Source organism: Monodelphis domestica, chromosome 2 (assembly GCF_027887165.1).
Source record: "Monodelphis domestica isolate mMonDom1 chromosome 2, mMonDom1.pri, whole genome shotgun sequence".
Taxonomy (NCBI): Eukaryota; Metazoa; Chordata; class Mammalia; order Didelphimorphia; family Didelphidae; genus Monodelphis; species Monodelphis domestica.
This window is the reverse complement of record NC_077228.1, coordinates 523,710,941-523,725,964: the sequence shown is the minus strand read 5'-3', so window position 1 is coordinate 523,725,964 and position 15,024 is coordinate 523,710,941. Positions and strand designations below refer to the sequence as shown.

At 50.6% G+C, this 15,024-nt stretch overlaps 1 protein-coding gene across 4 annotated transcripts in view; it reads right to left on the bottom strand.

Annotated features, from left to right (window-relative positions):
• Positions 1-5,686: 5,686 nt before the first annotated feature.
• Positions 5,687-15,024, bottom strand: part of DTX2 (deltex E3 ubiquitin ligase 2) — a 46,943-nt gene continuing 37,605 nt past the window's right edge. For all 4 annotated transcript variants that reach the window (XM_007485984.3, XM_007485983.3, XM_056819798.1 and 1 more), the window contains 5 exons: positions 9,699-9,769; positions 9,135-9,293; positions 8,704-8,865; positions 7,930-8,019; positions 5,687-6,507 (listed from right to left, as the gene is read on the bottom strand). In XM_007485984.3, coding sequence (XP_007486046.1) covers positions 6,283-6,507; positions 7,930-8,019; positions 8,704-8,865; positions 9,135-9,293; positions 9,699-9,769 — 707 coding nt within the window. In that variant the 3' untranslated portion in view covers positions 5,687-6,282. The remainder of the gene's footprint in view (positions 6,508-7,929; positions 8,020-8,703; positions 8,866-9,134; positions 9,294-9,698; positions 9,770-15,024) is intronic.

Sequence of the window (15,024 nt, the reverse complement as noted above, 5' to 3'; positions counted from 1 at the left end):
CTGAGTCCCTTGAGATAAAGTCAAGCTGACTCACCCTTGGGCAATAGGAGCTGAGGTAAAGTCTGCTCAGGTTTCTCTTCAGAAAGTCCCTTCAATTGGGAAGTGTTGAGGGGAAAGACTTCCAGTAACCAGAAGGAAAAGTGGGTAACCCTCAGGAGAAAATCTTTTCCCACCTTCTGTCTTTGGCTTCTCAAGACTGAGAGACCAACTCCTCTACCAGCCAGAGTCTTCTCCTCCTCCAGATTCCAATCTCCTGGGGTCCCTCCCTCATCAATGAGATCAGTTTCACACACTCTTCAGCCTGGCACTTTTCCTTTAGTGCCAGCCTCTGTCACAATAGCCACCAACAGGCTTTCAAGGAAGCTGGGTATTGGTTCCTGAGTATTATGGACCTCCCACAGTAAGAGTCATCAGAGAGCCATCTTAGAGTCTAAAATGGGTCACGATCCCACAAGGGCTAGCATCTCTAGCCATTTCCCAAAAGATAGGTACTTTCTCCATTTCCATTTCTTTGCCTCCACAAAAAGAGTGGCTATAAATATGTTTATATATATGGATCTTTTCTTCCTTCTTTGAAGTCTTTGGGATATAGTCCTAGTAGGGGTGGCACGGGGCCAAAGGACATGCACAGTTTAATGGCTATTGGGGTAGAGATCCAAATGGCTGCCCAATTTGTACAGCTCTACCCAAAGTGCATTTATGTGCCTGCTCTCCCAGAGCTCTGCCAACATTTGTCATTTTCCTTTTTTGTCATCTTTGCCGCTCTTATGGATGTGAGGCAAAGCTGCAGAGTTGCATTAATTTGCATTCCTCCAATTTTTAGTGATTTGAAGCATTTTTGTATATGACTGATAGCTTGAATTTCTTCCTTTGAAAACTTACTGTTCTAATCTTTTGATTGTATTGGGGAATGGCTCTTGTTTTTATAAACTTAAATCAGTTCCTTATATATCTTACATAAAAGACTTATTGGAAACTTTTTTCTTTTTTTTTTAAATTTAAAACCCTTACCTTCTGTCTTGGAATCAATACTGTGTATTGGTTCCAAGGCAGAAGAGTGGTAAGGGCTAGGCAATGGGGGTCAAGGGACTTGCCCAGGGTCACACAGTTGGGAAGTGTCTGAGGCCATATTTGAACTTAGGACCTCCCATCTCTAGGCCTGGCTCTCAATCCACTGAGCTACCCAGCTGGAAACTGTCATAAAATGAATGTGGAAAGATTATTTCTGTATGCAAATGAGGAAATTATTATAATAAAGGTTTTTTTTATTATGACCAAAAGAACCTATTTTCCTTAAATCTAGGGTACAGGTCAGATTATCTTCCCTGGCATCTCTTACATATTCCAACTGATGAAGGAATGTCTATCAGTTGGGGAATGACTGCACAAATTGTTGTCTATGGTGGTGATGGAATACTGTGTGCTCTAAGGAATGATAAGCAAGACGATTTCAAGAAAAGCTGGAAAGATCTGCATGAACTGATGCAGAGTGGAATAAGCAGAACCGAGAGAACATTGCACACAGTAACAGCAATATTATACAATGATCTACTGTGAAAACTTGGCTTTTCTCAGCCATGCAATGATCTAGGACAATCCTGAAAGACATGATGGGGAATGTTATCCACCTCCAGAGAAAGAACTATTGGAGTCATCTTTCCCATCAGTGTATTTATGGTTTTATTTGGGGTTTGGGGTTTTGTATGAGTGTACTCTAACAACAGTGACCAATGTGGAAATGTGTTTTGCATGATAATAAACATATTTTTTTTTTAATTCCCATTGAGAAGGCACTTTATCCTGAAGGTTCCCATTGCTTATACTTTAGCAACCAATTTTTCCTTGTTGGTAATAATTGGGTCCAAAAGGACAATTTCCCTCATTATCTCTTCACCTTTTTTAAAAAATCATTTTTATTAATATCTTTTTTTATTTTTACATAATCTGTACTTCCCAATGTATCCCCCCAGCTTCTCGACCCGAGATCATTCCCTTATTTTAAAAAATGGCAAAAATGGGGGGGGGGAGGGTGAACAGCCACACAAAACTTACCTACATATCAGAAAGACCCAACAGTATATGCAGTGTTCCACCTTCAGTCTCCCACCTCTTCAAAAGGACAAAGGGGGCCCCTTGTTTTATGTCTTCTTTGGATCTCAGAGTTGTTGTATTTTCTGCATTTGCTTTCCATTGTTTTGGTATTTCTGTCCATCTGTGTTGTGGTGGTTGAGTATGTTATTTTTCCCTGTTCTGGCACCAGCTTGTTTGTATTTACCATTGCTTATAAGACAATAATATCACATTATATCCATGTACCACAAATTGTTTTATCATTCTCCTACTGGTGGGTATCTACTTTGTCTCTGGACCTTTTCCACAAAAGAAATATTTGTGTATATATGATGTCTTGGATTTTTTGCCCACTGACTTCCCTGAACTAGCAGTGGAATTTCAAGGTCAAAGGAAATGGACATTTTAGTCACTTTCTTAGCATAATTCCAAATGGATTGGAAAATGATTGGACCACAACTGCAGAGCATTCCCTGAGCCTGACTTTCCACAGACCCTCCAACATGGGCTCCATCTTTGGACATGAGATTTTCTTAAAGTAGATGTGATCACGTCATCTTCGCCATACTTAGAATACCCCAAGATCAGCTATAGGACTTTCCTACTTTCTTCCCAAATCCAAAGCTCTTCCAAACATCACAACAGTTTCTTTGACCTTTCCCGGCTCAAATCCTTCTCAAGGTCCATCACCCCTGTACCCCCCGCTCCTGCCCAACAAAGGATTGACTATCACTTGCTAGCTATGATCTGGGGCAAGTAATAAGCCTTCTGGCCTGTTTCCTCATTTGTAGGATGAGGAGGTCAGGTGAGATATTTTGATTCCCTCCCAGGTGACAGTCTATGAAAGGATGTGGTCAGTTTCCTCCCTTCTTCCCCAAACCACCATTCATATTACATCTAAAATATAATTAAAACCCTCATCTTCTATCTTAGAATCAAATCTGTCTTAGAAACAATAGAATGGCAATGGGGGTTAAGTGACTTGCCCAGGGTCACACAGCTAGGAAGTGTCTGAGGCCAGATTGTAAGACCCTGTCTATCCACAGAGTTTCCTCCATATATATATAATTTATTCCATACCTACCTACCAACCTATCTACCTATATCTATTGTTTCCCCCACTTGAATGGACAGGGGCTATTTGATTTTCTTTGTATCCCTAGGTGTTAACTAAATGACCACTCATTTATTAGCCTTTAGTTAAATCTCTTGACAGGTACCCATGACTGGTTCTCACTATAACATCAATGGTTAGACTTGAAGACATTGGCCAGCAGAGAAGGGACAGGCTTGCCTATTGGTCCAGTTTACAAAACTGTTTGTAGCATTGGGCCCATTTTCCAGATGAGAAGCTCGGCCTTGGAGGTTTGCCCTAGGTCAGTGTCAAACTCTCAAGCCAGTCCTCAGCTGGCATGCTGTCAGTCCTTATCCTGTCCAGTATGACCTCTCCAAATGCCCCTGTATCTATAGCCTGTCTGTCTCTTTGTATGTGAATCACAAGGGAGTACAGCAAGAAGCTTGGCACACAGGGGTGCTGAGGGCAGAGTGTAATGGAATGTGTATCCAGGGACATTCTGTATCCTAGACTCAGGAAGATGGGGAGCAAGAGGGACGAAGGCCCTTTGGTTTGCTCACTTGTTTATCCTACCAAACAAGTCAGACCTAGCTCCAGCCAGTGGTCCTGGGGATTTTTTCTAAGTGAGTTTATTGATAGCTTATTCAATTTCTTTTTTCTGAAATGGGAGTAAGTATTCTATTTCCTCTTTTGTTAATCTGGGTAATTTGTATTTTTGTAAATATTCATCCATTTCACCTAGATTGCCAGGTTTATTGTCATATAATTGGGCAAAATAGCTCCTAATGATTGCTTTAATTTTGTCTTCATTGTAGGTGAATCTGCCCTTTTCATTTTTGGTACTGATAATGTGATTTTCTTCTTTCCTTTTTTAATCAAATTAACCAATGCCCTATTTTTTTCGTAAAACCAACTCCTAGTCCTATTTATTAATTCCAATAGTTCTCTTACTTACAATTTTATTCATTTCTCCTTATTTAGAATTTCCAACTTAAGTTTTTAATTGGGGATTTAAATTTTGTACTTTTTATATTTTCTTTTAGTGGCATGCCCAATTCATTAATCTGCTTTTTCTCTTTGGCTGACAAACATTCAGGAATATAAAACTTCCCCCATTGTTTTGGCTATATCCCATAAATTTTGATATGTTGACTTCTCTTTAATGAAATCATTGTTTCTAAAGCTCGATCTTTGACCCATCCCTTTTGAAAAATTAGGTTTAGTTTCCAATTAATTTTAAATTTCTCCATGAACCCTTATTGATTATAACTTTTATTGCATTATGATCTGAAAAGATTGCACTTGTTTCTGCTTTTCTGTACAAAGTTTTTATGCCCTGGTACATAACATAGTCAACTTTAATATATATACCATATGCTGGCAAAAAGATTTTTTTATCCCCATTTAATTGTTTCTAGATATCTATTAAATTTAACTTTTCTAAAATTTAATTCACTTCTTTTCCTTCTTTCTTGTTTATTTTTGGTTAATCTAATCCTGAGAGGGGAAAAGTTGAGATCCCCCACTAATATAGTTTTATTATTTCCTTCTAACACTCCTATAGTTTCTCCTTTAAAAACATGGAGGCTATTCCATTTGGTGCATCTCTATTAAATCCTTTTATTACTTCATTACCTATACTACCTTTTATCAAAATGTAATTACCTTCATTTCTTTTAATCAAGTCTATTTTTGCTTTGTCTGAGATCATGATTGCTACTGCTGCTTTTCTTTCTCAGTTGAATCCCAATAGATTCTCTATCTCCTTACCTTGATTCTGTGTCTACCTGCCTGTGTTTTCTGTAAACATATCATAAGATTGTTTTGTAATCCACTGTTATCCACTTCCATTTTATGGGTGAGTCCAGGCCATCCACATTCAGTTATTACCCTCCAACTCATTTCCCCCTTTTAATCCTGCCCTTTCTTCTTTCAGTCCTTCCAAACAAGTATTTTGCTTTTAATAACCCCCCCCACCTCCCTCCCTTATAGTACTCCCCTATCCACCACCACTCCTTCTTATTACCCTTCTACTTCTATCTACTTCCTATAAAATAGGATTCTATACCCCAAATGAAAAATGTGATATGAATGAATAGGAGCCATCTCAGCTTTTTGATCCTTCCACCTAGGCTTGAAATGGTACTGTTTCCACAGAGGGAAATGCTTAAGACCATACAGAGGGAGGTGGGCAAACTTCTACAACTCTACACCTGGCTCTTAGAGTAGGTCAGAGAATGGGTACAGGACAAGAGAATGGCTTGGTCTTGAAGAAAAGAGTGGGTAGGTTCAGCCATCATAAGAGTCAAATACAGGAAGCCAGCTGTATGGGCAGTGGGGAAAGATGTTGGGATCAGAGGGGCAGCTCAAGTTTGTGAAGAAGCAGCATCGTGGCCCCTCCTGAGGTGAGCTGAGCTCATTTTGTCTTCTCCTCTTTCCCACCCTGAAACCTACACCCTGCCCTATGCTCTTGGGATTTTAGCTTAGAGAACAGCCATAAAGAAGTACACGTGCCCATATAAGAATAACAGAACCAAGTGGTTATCAGTATTTTGAGTTTATTGCCAGAAAAAAAAAGTATAGAAATTCCTAAAACCAGCAGTGAGGTATGAAGGAAGGGCTGACCCAGAGCCCATCAAAGGGGTGGGCAAGAGGTCATCCCCTTGAAGGACGCCCGCCATCTTGGATCTGCAGGCACCACCAATCTGGAGCCAACCACAGCCCGAAGACAGAACGGGTCTGGAGGAATCGAGGTAGCTGCATCTTTCGGACCCGCCAGACGACTACCCAGGCTTATGGCCTTTTCTGTGGACAGATCGAGGAGAAGAAGTCAAGATGTGCAAACTAGAAAAAATTCCAGGCATCCAGTGTAGCGAGATACCCTGGGCGTTCGGCATCCATGTCATGGAAAAATATTGAGACCTTAGATAAAAACGACCTGTGGACCGACTGTGTGATCAGTGGCCACCCCCCCAGTGCATTATTGCTCCAAACAGGATGAGGGATGAGATGGGGATGTAAGGCGGCGCGAGCTAGACAGCAAGAGTGGGTCCTTCCCTGGGGCAGAGCAGCTCTCTGAGGGAGAGCCTTGGCCACTGGGCGAACATCTCGGTCCTGGGGGCTCCTGGGCATCCCAGTCACTGGACCAGACAGTCTTCGGTCACTCCCTGGGCAGCCAGCTCAGCCAGCACGTTGTCCAGGTAGTTGGGGTCAGGGTAGCCATGGCCAGTCACGTTGTGGCCCATCTCGGTTTTGTGGTGGATCTCATTCCACACCACTGTGTCTGTCTCCCCTGTGGTGCTGGACGTCCCCACTGTGAAGATGAGGCGCCTCTTCCAGGCCACCTTGAGGAGTTCCAAAACCTAGGCAAGAGAGAGGGAAAAAGGAACAAAGTCCTTAACCTGCTGCTGAAGAGTGTGGATCCCTCAAGAGGGAGCAGGGAGTGAGGAAGGGAGCTAGCTGGCACAGCGAATAGAGTGCCAGGCCTGGAGAAGGAGGTCCTGGGTTCAAATGTGACCTCAGATACTTCCTAGCAGGGTGACCCTGGGCAAGTCACCTAAACCCCATGACCCAGACTTTGCCCTTCTGCCTTAGCATTGATACTAGGAAGGTAATTTCTAAGAAGCTGAGAAAGTTGAATGGTGAGGATAGAAGTGAAGGAAAGGACCCTAACTTCGCCGAGAAGACAAGGTTTGCTGACTGCGTGAGTCTCGCGAGTGATAGCATCATTTCCATTTTATAGAGACGAAAGCCGAGGCTCAGACATTCCGGGCCTTGCCCAGGGGAGTGTCCGGAGCAGAACCTACACCAGGCTCCAGGCAGCACTCACATTTACACGGAAAGCTCCAGCTGAGCGTAGACGGCAGGACCCCGAGGGGCGTACGAGACACAAGAAGGTAAGGAGGAAAGAGGGCGAGCGAGGCTCGGGAGCTCCTCAGGGGCCGGGAGGAGAAAGGCCCTCCGGGTGGGGTGCGCCAAGCGATCTGGGGGGGGGACTGATGGGGGAAGCCGGGCACCGCGCAGGCCAGCGGGTGTGGGGAACGCACTCGCCGCACAAAAGCAGGGCTCTGGCTTGCTCTAGACCTGGCCCCCCCAGCGGGGGGACCCTCCAGACAGCCCCTCTCCCCGTCACAAGCACGAGGTTCTTAGCGCCCAGTGGGCTGAGCGCGCTTTCTCTCTTCAATAGGGCCGCCATCGAAAGGGGCCTAAATCTGAGCGTGACATCAAGTGTGTTACTATCAGCTGTGACCCGGGGGCGGGGCCAGCGGGCCGGATGTTAAAGCATCCCTCTAGACTGCTCAGGACGAAGAGCATCTTCAACCTTCCGGGGGAAGAATCGAAGCTAAAACCTCCAGAAAGGCTCCGAGTCCCTACAAGTGCTCACTGACAAACCTCCCCGCCCCAGGCAGCCCAGGGGAGGCGTCCAGCAGGAGCCAGGCTGGGCTTGGACCTGGGCAGGGAGGCGCCTGGTCTGGACTCGGCCTCGGATGCTGGGTGCTATCCCCGGCTTAAGCTTAAGAAGACCCGGCCCAAAGAGGCGCAGCGCCGCTCCTGGCTCCCCCGAGCCCGGGGGCCGCCCTCCTGGAGAGCCCAGCATCCTTCCCACTCCAGGAAGAGGATCTCCGCTCCGCCGAGCCACAGTCCAAGCCCTCGGAGGTGTGAGGGCTGGAGGATGAGGCGGGTCGGGGCAGAAGGCAAGCGCCCAGGTCCCGGGGCTGTGCCCGCCGGGCCTGTACCTTCAGGAATCGCACCCCCTCCATCCAGAGCAGAAGGCCTTTCTTTACCTTTCGGCCCTGGGCATTATCAGGGAGATAGCAGTGACGGGGAAATCCTCTGGCTGTGAACGGCTTTCCGGGATTCGGATGCTCTGGACCCTGCAACAGGAAAGCACCGGCTTGAAGGCTGAACCCTCGATCTCAGGGCAAACAAAGCGGGTACAAGGGCGGTTCATCCTCGAATCCAGGGCCTGCCCGGGCTGTGCCCCACGGCAATGCCCCGGAGCTCAGGGTACTGTGGAAATGAATGCTCCAAGGGCCAAGGAAAGGCCACATGCTCCCCAGGCTGGGCCTGCCTGGCCTTTCAGCCGCTAGCACAATACCAAAGAGGCCCCTCCAACCCCCACAACCCCCTTCTCTAAGATACTTCTGTGGTTGCTCAGTACAAATATTAAGCACCAACTGTGTGCCAAGGACAAGCCCCCAAACTCCCCCCGAGGGAGCTGCCCTCTTCCAAGGCCTCCCTCCGAGCTCCTCCCCAGACCCAATTTTGCTTCCCATTGGCCTTCTGGAGGGCTCTCCTCTTGCCTCGTGACTAAGTATTCCCCCAAGGCAAGGGCTCTCCCCAATTTCTGGTTTCTCCTTCGGCACCTTCAGGAAATATTGGCTGGATTCACCCGGAAATCCTGTTGCTGCGGGTCGAGGGCAACCCGCACGCTGAAGTCATGGTGGGCCGCGAGTGGGTGCCCCATCCTGCCCCACTGGGCCGGGGGCTCCCCACCGCCCTGGCTGCCCAGGCCCTCTCGACAGACCACCGGGGAGAGCCCGCGCTGGCCCCGTTACCTGGATTCCTCGAGGGATGTTGTAGATGATCTCTATCGTCCCACAGTCTTCATGCCCAGGAAGGGAGGCCTTGAAGACGGCAAACTCCATCTTTCCTTTGGGCTGAGTGCCAGTTTTCTCCCCGTAGATCGTCTTACAGGAAGGGCACTGGAGGCTTCCGTCCTAGGGCAAATGGGGAACAAGAGGGCTGTGGGTACTCCCGAGTCTCGGGCGTGAAGCCGTGAGGCTGGCCCGCACCAGGACGAAGACTATGGGAGGGGACGGAGCAGGGGCCTTGCTCGTGACCAGCCCCGGCCAAAAGGGTCCGGGTGGGCCTCGGGTCTGCCGGAGCCAGGCGGGCGGCTGCCTGGCTCCCAAACCTGGGTGCTGCCTAGCACCAACGGGAAAGCCTCCAACAGCGCCCCTGGCAGGGCAGGGCCAGCCGCGCCCACCTTGTTGCCCGTCCGGTACATGGCCAGCACGCAGAGCAGGTGGAAGGCGTGGCTGCACTTGACGAGCCTCCCCACGGTGTCGGGCCCGATCTTCTTGCTCTCGATCACGTCGCTGTACCCAGAGGTGGTGGACAGTTTCTCCATGCAGATGATGCAGTCCTGCAGGCAGCGGAGGGGAAGGCCATCAGGACAGAGGGAACACCGGGGAGCGCGGGCTTGTCGGGGAGGGAGGGAGGAGCCAGACAAAGGAAACCCAGGGAGAGCCCGACATCCCCAGGCAGGGGCCCCCCGGCCGGCCCAGCTTCCAGGGCCGAGTAGGACAGGTGCTGCCAAGGGGTGGCGCAGCCCTCGGAGACCCAAGAAACGAAATGGACCGAGAGGCCCTGCGGGGGAGGCGGAGGGGTCTGTCCGGCTGGTGGCTGGTGGCCCGGGTTCGGAGACGCCCGGACACCTGGGTGCTCCCTTGGATTCCCCGTGGCTACGCCGGCAACGGCGAGCGTGCCCCGAGCTCCAGGCGCCTCCCTCGGGCCCCTCCGGAGACGCGCCCGCCGGCCCCGGGCTCACCTCGTCAGGCGGGGTCTTCAGCTCCTCCGAGTAGGTCTGAAGCACGTGCTCAGGCTCCCGGGATTCTGCATCTGGAAGAAAAGGCCCGAGAGAGGAAGAGCTCAGCGTTCCCTAAAGGCCAGGACGGACCGACGGACAGAGGAAAGCGCGGAGGCCAGAGGGAGAAGAGCGAGTGAGAGAGTCCAAGCTGCCAGGGAAAAAATCAGTTAAAAGGGCTTAAACTGAAGAAGGTTAATGGACAACACAGAGGAGCTGCATTCCAAGAGGTCCCAGGCAGGACAGGCCGGAGAGCAGTTGTTCCCATGCACGGTGTCTAACCCTCGGGGGGCAAGAAGAGAAGGCAGCGACAGCTGAGAGCAGCCCAGAGCCCGCGCCCCCCGCTCAGCCCTCCTGGGCACCCTAGAACCGGCCTCTGGCAGGGCCGCGCGGCCAGAGGGAACGGCCAAACCTGCGGAGCTCCATCCGCTGCATCTCCCCCGGCCTCCCACCTGGGGCCCCCCAGACCTTCCTGGCCCAGCCCCGGAGGCCGCCCCAGCACTCGTCTGCCTGTGGCTTTCTGTAGGAGCGTGAAGGCCTGAGTCCAAGCCACGCTTTACTTGGAAGCTGAGTAACTTGTACCGGTTACTCTTCGTCCAGGCCCTGGGGCCAAGCAGAAGCAGCCCTTTCCACGGGCTAAACATCCCTGTGAGTGCAGGCCAAAATGGAGCCTAGAACCAAGAGCAAAGGCCGGAGGGCAAGAAGGCCGAGGAGCGGGCTTGGATCAGAAGCTCCCCAACAGGGTTCTCGCCAGTCCAATCCGTCTGTCTCTCAGAGTTCCCGTGTGGAAGCCCTGAGGAGGCTCTCTAAAGTGAGGGACAGGAGTGCCCCTTCCTGCCGGGAAGTGAGAGCGACAGGAGTGCCCCTTCCTGCCGGGAAGTGAGAGCGCCAGGAGTGCCCCTTCCTGCCGGGAAGTGAGAGCGCCAGGAGTGCCCCTTCCTGCCGGGAAGTGAGAGCGCCAGGAGTGCCCCTTCCTGCCGGGAAGTGAGAGCGACAGGAGTGCCCCTTCCTGCCGGGAAGTGAGAGCGACAGGAGTGCCCCTTCCTGCCGGGAAGTGAGAGCGACAGGAGTGCCCCTTCCTGCCGGGAAGTGAGAGCGCCAGGAGTGCCCCTTCCTGCCGGGAAGTGAGAGCGCCAGGAGTGCCCCTTCCTGCCGGGAAGTGAGAGGGACAGGAGTGCCTTTTCCTGCCGGGAAGCTCCAGAACTCGGATCCGTAAAAGAGGGTGCAGAATAAGAGATCTAGGGGGCAGCTGGGTAGCTCAGTAGGTTGAGAGCCAGGCCTAGAGATGGGGAGGTCCTGGGTTCAAATCTTCCTTCACACACCTCCTAGCTGGGTGACCCTGGGCAAGGCACTTGACCCCTATTGCCTAGCACTGACCACTCTTCTTCCTTGGAGCTAATGCACAGTATTAATTCCAAGATGGAAGGTGAGGGTTTAAAAAAAAAAAGAATAAGAGATCTTCTGGGCATGGCCAAGTAAGGAATCTGTTTCACACAGTAGGCCTATTTCTGACAAGGGTTTTTCTTTTTTTTCCCCATTGGAGGAGTGAGAAAATAAATGCTTATTAACTGAAAAGAGAATGTCCAGAGAATGAGTGAACTGGAAGCAGTCATTGGGCAGAAAGAGTACAGACTGATGTCCCCTCTGTACAGCAGGCCAGCAAAAATCCCAAGGAGCTGAGGTGCAGAGAAAGAGAAGGCCCTGCTGGCATGAAGACAGAGCAAGCCCAGGATGGAGCCCCCTGGAGATCATCGCAGAGCTGGGAATTGGGGCCTAAACCAAAGGAAAACCCTAAGAGGCTTACATGTTAATGAAACGTAATTGTGATGGAATCCAAGAATGGAATGGTGCCCAGATGTTCCCAAGATGGCGGCAAACTATGGTTGGTAAGTGGGAGTGGGAACCAGAACTGTGGATTTAGTTTACTCAATGGAGAAATTGAGGCTCAAGAGGTAAATGGCTCCTCTTGGTCTGAATCCAAGATTTTGACCCCCCATCTAGCCTTCTACGGGGAGGCTCCTCTGCCCCCAACATGGAGCAACCTCTATGGGAAAGGCCCTGGTAGAAGCAGGTGGGAAGAGTCAGGAACATCAGGACTGTGTCTCCCACACAAATAAAAAGCAATCTTCCCAAGATGCACTTTTCTCCTGGGAGACTTCTTGCCCTGGGGAAGCTGTACTGGGAGAAACAGACACCCAGGTTCCTGGGTTTCGAAAGGAATCAGAACAAGCCTTCTGATGTCATTCAGCGGCCTTCCCAGGCTCAGCAATCAAGAGAAAAATGAGACCTTCCTGGAATCCATCACCAGGCATTCCTCTTAGCTCTACTCCACGAACAAGGAGTAGCTTAAAAATTCACCATCACTTCTGTTCCCTATTATTTATACTCCCCATTACAAGATTCTTGTTTTTCATCCTAGGCAAGGGGGACAACAATGCTTCAAGGAGCACCAGTGGAATGTAGCTCTGTGAGGACAGGGTCATTTCATTTTGTGACCACATATCTGGAATGTAACAAACTCTTAATAATTGTTGGGGGGAAAAACTGAATTCTGTGAAATTATGACCATGTTTGACCCCCAAAAGAGCTGAGAAGGACCTACTTCCCTCCTTAACAGAAAGAAATTACGGGTAAGAAACTGCAGCTCTGGGATTCTGTTCATGGGTATACTTTGGCTTCAATTTTTTCTTTGCCCCCTTTATTCTTTGTTGTAAGAGATTATTCTGTGTGCTGGGGACGATATGCTGATGAAGAAAAGATGACGATCTCTAAAGATGTCTGGGAGGCTGCAGGCTTGACAATGGCCTAGATTAACCAAGCACCCCTGGGCCTTTCCCCTATGAGGCTCAGGTAGATGCCGAGGGAGCCGCGACTCTGCTCCCTACTATCGAATCAAGCCGATGATGACTTAATTCCTTGCAGACAGCATAACGGCACTCCGCAGGATCACGGATTTTGCCCAAGCGCCTCACTTTAAAAATGAGGAAACGCAGGCCCGGATGTTGTGTGACTTGCCCACAGACAACTGTAGAGCTCGATGGGAACCCGGGTTCTGACTACCAAGCCGATAGGGCGCCCACTGGCCCCAGTTCTCTACTATCACCCAATCAATTATAAACGAATGCTGCCGATCACTCCAACTAGCCCCAAGGCCAACAACAGCAATTCCAGAAGGCCAAGACAACCAAGGGAGCCAGGAGGAGGCTGGGGAGCCCCGCATGCAGATGTTCGGAATGACGGCTGGGGGCAGCTTGTGCAGGGCCTTCTAGGCTGCCCCTGGTGATCCTTCATTCATGAGGCTCGAGCGGAGGACGTGGCCAACCTCCCCCTCCCACCAGCTGACCAGAGGGGGGGCGAGGGGAGGCCCCCTGGGCTGTGGGTGCCCGAATGAACCTCACGGTGAGATCTGTAGGCCGGTGCTCAGGCGCTGTCTGCGGGGGCAGAACGCTTCGCCCTTGGCCATAAAGCGGACGAGGACGGAGGCCCAGAAAGGCGAGTACTCGCGGACACCCTGTTAGTGGTGACAGTTCACTCTGACCCCAGGATTTAGTGAATGAGGACGGGGCACATGTGTTCAATGATTCTGGAGGTTCCCTGCAATGGACGCTCCGATTCAAATGGCCAGGTGGGCTTCCAGCAAGCATCTTTCCCCATTCACAGTTCCGGGGCACAGAGTTTTCTGGTATGGAAAAGTGGACTAGTTGCATCAATTTCTTCCAAGCTGAGAGCGTTTCATGTTTTCTGTATGTGTTTACGGGCACGTGTGAGTTCTCTTCGGCTTCTGCATTTTCTGGGCTGTAGACTAAAGGCTGTCCTATACCTAGTACGCGTTGCTACCCCTACCTCAATGCTTGTCCAGGAAAGGGCTGGAGGCCCTGTTAGGCCCTTCAGTTTGGGTAACCGAAACCCAAACTACACACGCAATAGATTATTTCCCCTGACTGGCCAGGCAGTAGCAGACATGGACACTCTGGGGCTGTCACCAGCACTGAACCCGAGTTTGTGGGAACCCCGAGCGGGCAGGGTTTAGAGCATCAAAAGCACCTCGTGATTATCAGGCACCGTGCTAAGGTCTGGAGGCCAAGAAAGGCAAATCCCATAGTCTGCCCCCTAGACGCTCACACTCTAACGGGGGAGCCAACAGGCAAAAAAAAGCAACCCAGGCAGCGGCCATGTGAACAGAAGAAGGCCGAGAAAGGCCCAGTTACCGGAAAGCTCCGGGGCTGTGCCAGGGCCCTGGCGGATGTGCCCCGGCCCAGTCCTCGGAATGATGGTGCCCTCAGGCCATCTCAGAACTAGCCCTCCCCGGACAAAGGGCTGACCCGGACAAGAGAATCCAGTTTCCAGAATCACCTTACTGCCTTGGGCTTTCGTCCTGGAAGGAGAGTCCACTGCCTGCCCCGTTCTGTTTGTCACCCAGGGCAAAAGCACGATGGGAACCGCTGGCATGCTGGTCCACAAAGATCCCTATTCACTGCCTTGGGAACGACTATCCAAATGAGTCAGAAGTCACACTTGCAGCTGACTACGTAACAATGTTTTGGTTTTTCCCTACTGAAAAATGGCAGAGCACAAGGCTTGGTGCCACAGTCAGCCTAGTAGACTTGGGGGTCAGAAAAGTCTGGGTTCCAATCCAGCCTCAGACACTATCTGTGTGACCCTGGGCAAGTCACTTCATCTCAAAACTGGGGCTAGTAACATCTACTTCATAGAGTTGTCATGAGGCTCAAATGGGAAAACCTACTTAGAGCACGCTAAAAACTCTGAAGGACCTTAATCCGCATCATCATCAATTTTACCTTCTAAGCTGTTTTCTTAAAACAACACAAGATCTTAGATGAGGGCCTCCCTGTCCAGCCCCTTCATTCTCCCAAGGTGAAAGGAGGAGGCCAGTGAGGAAGGCCCACAGAGGGCTGTGGGGGGCAGACGGGGTCCTCCACAGGCTCCTGACCCGGATTCTTTCTGTTTCACCCCAGGGCTTTTAAGAATGGCGCCCGCACCGAAAGTCCACTGTCTCCAAGGAAGCGGAAGCGTCAGCCACGCAGAACAGGCGTGGTGCCCGGTGCCCCTCTGGGGCAGTACGGACGTTTGGCGTGGGTGTCCTCCTTCGTCTTCCTCACCAGAAAGGCCCACCTTGATCACAGACACATCCCACGGTAAGAGGGGCAGGACCACCAGCTCAGAGCCTCTGCTCCAGGCACTAAAACGGAAAACAGCAAGGCCCCACCATCCGAACTTCCCTACAAAAAGCTCTGAAGCGTGGGCATCCCTGGCACAAGAAGGCAGCTCC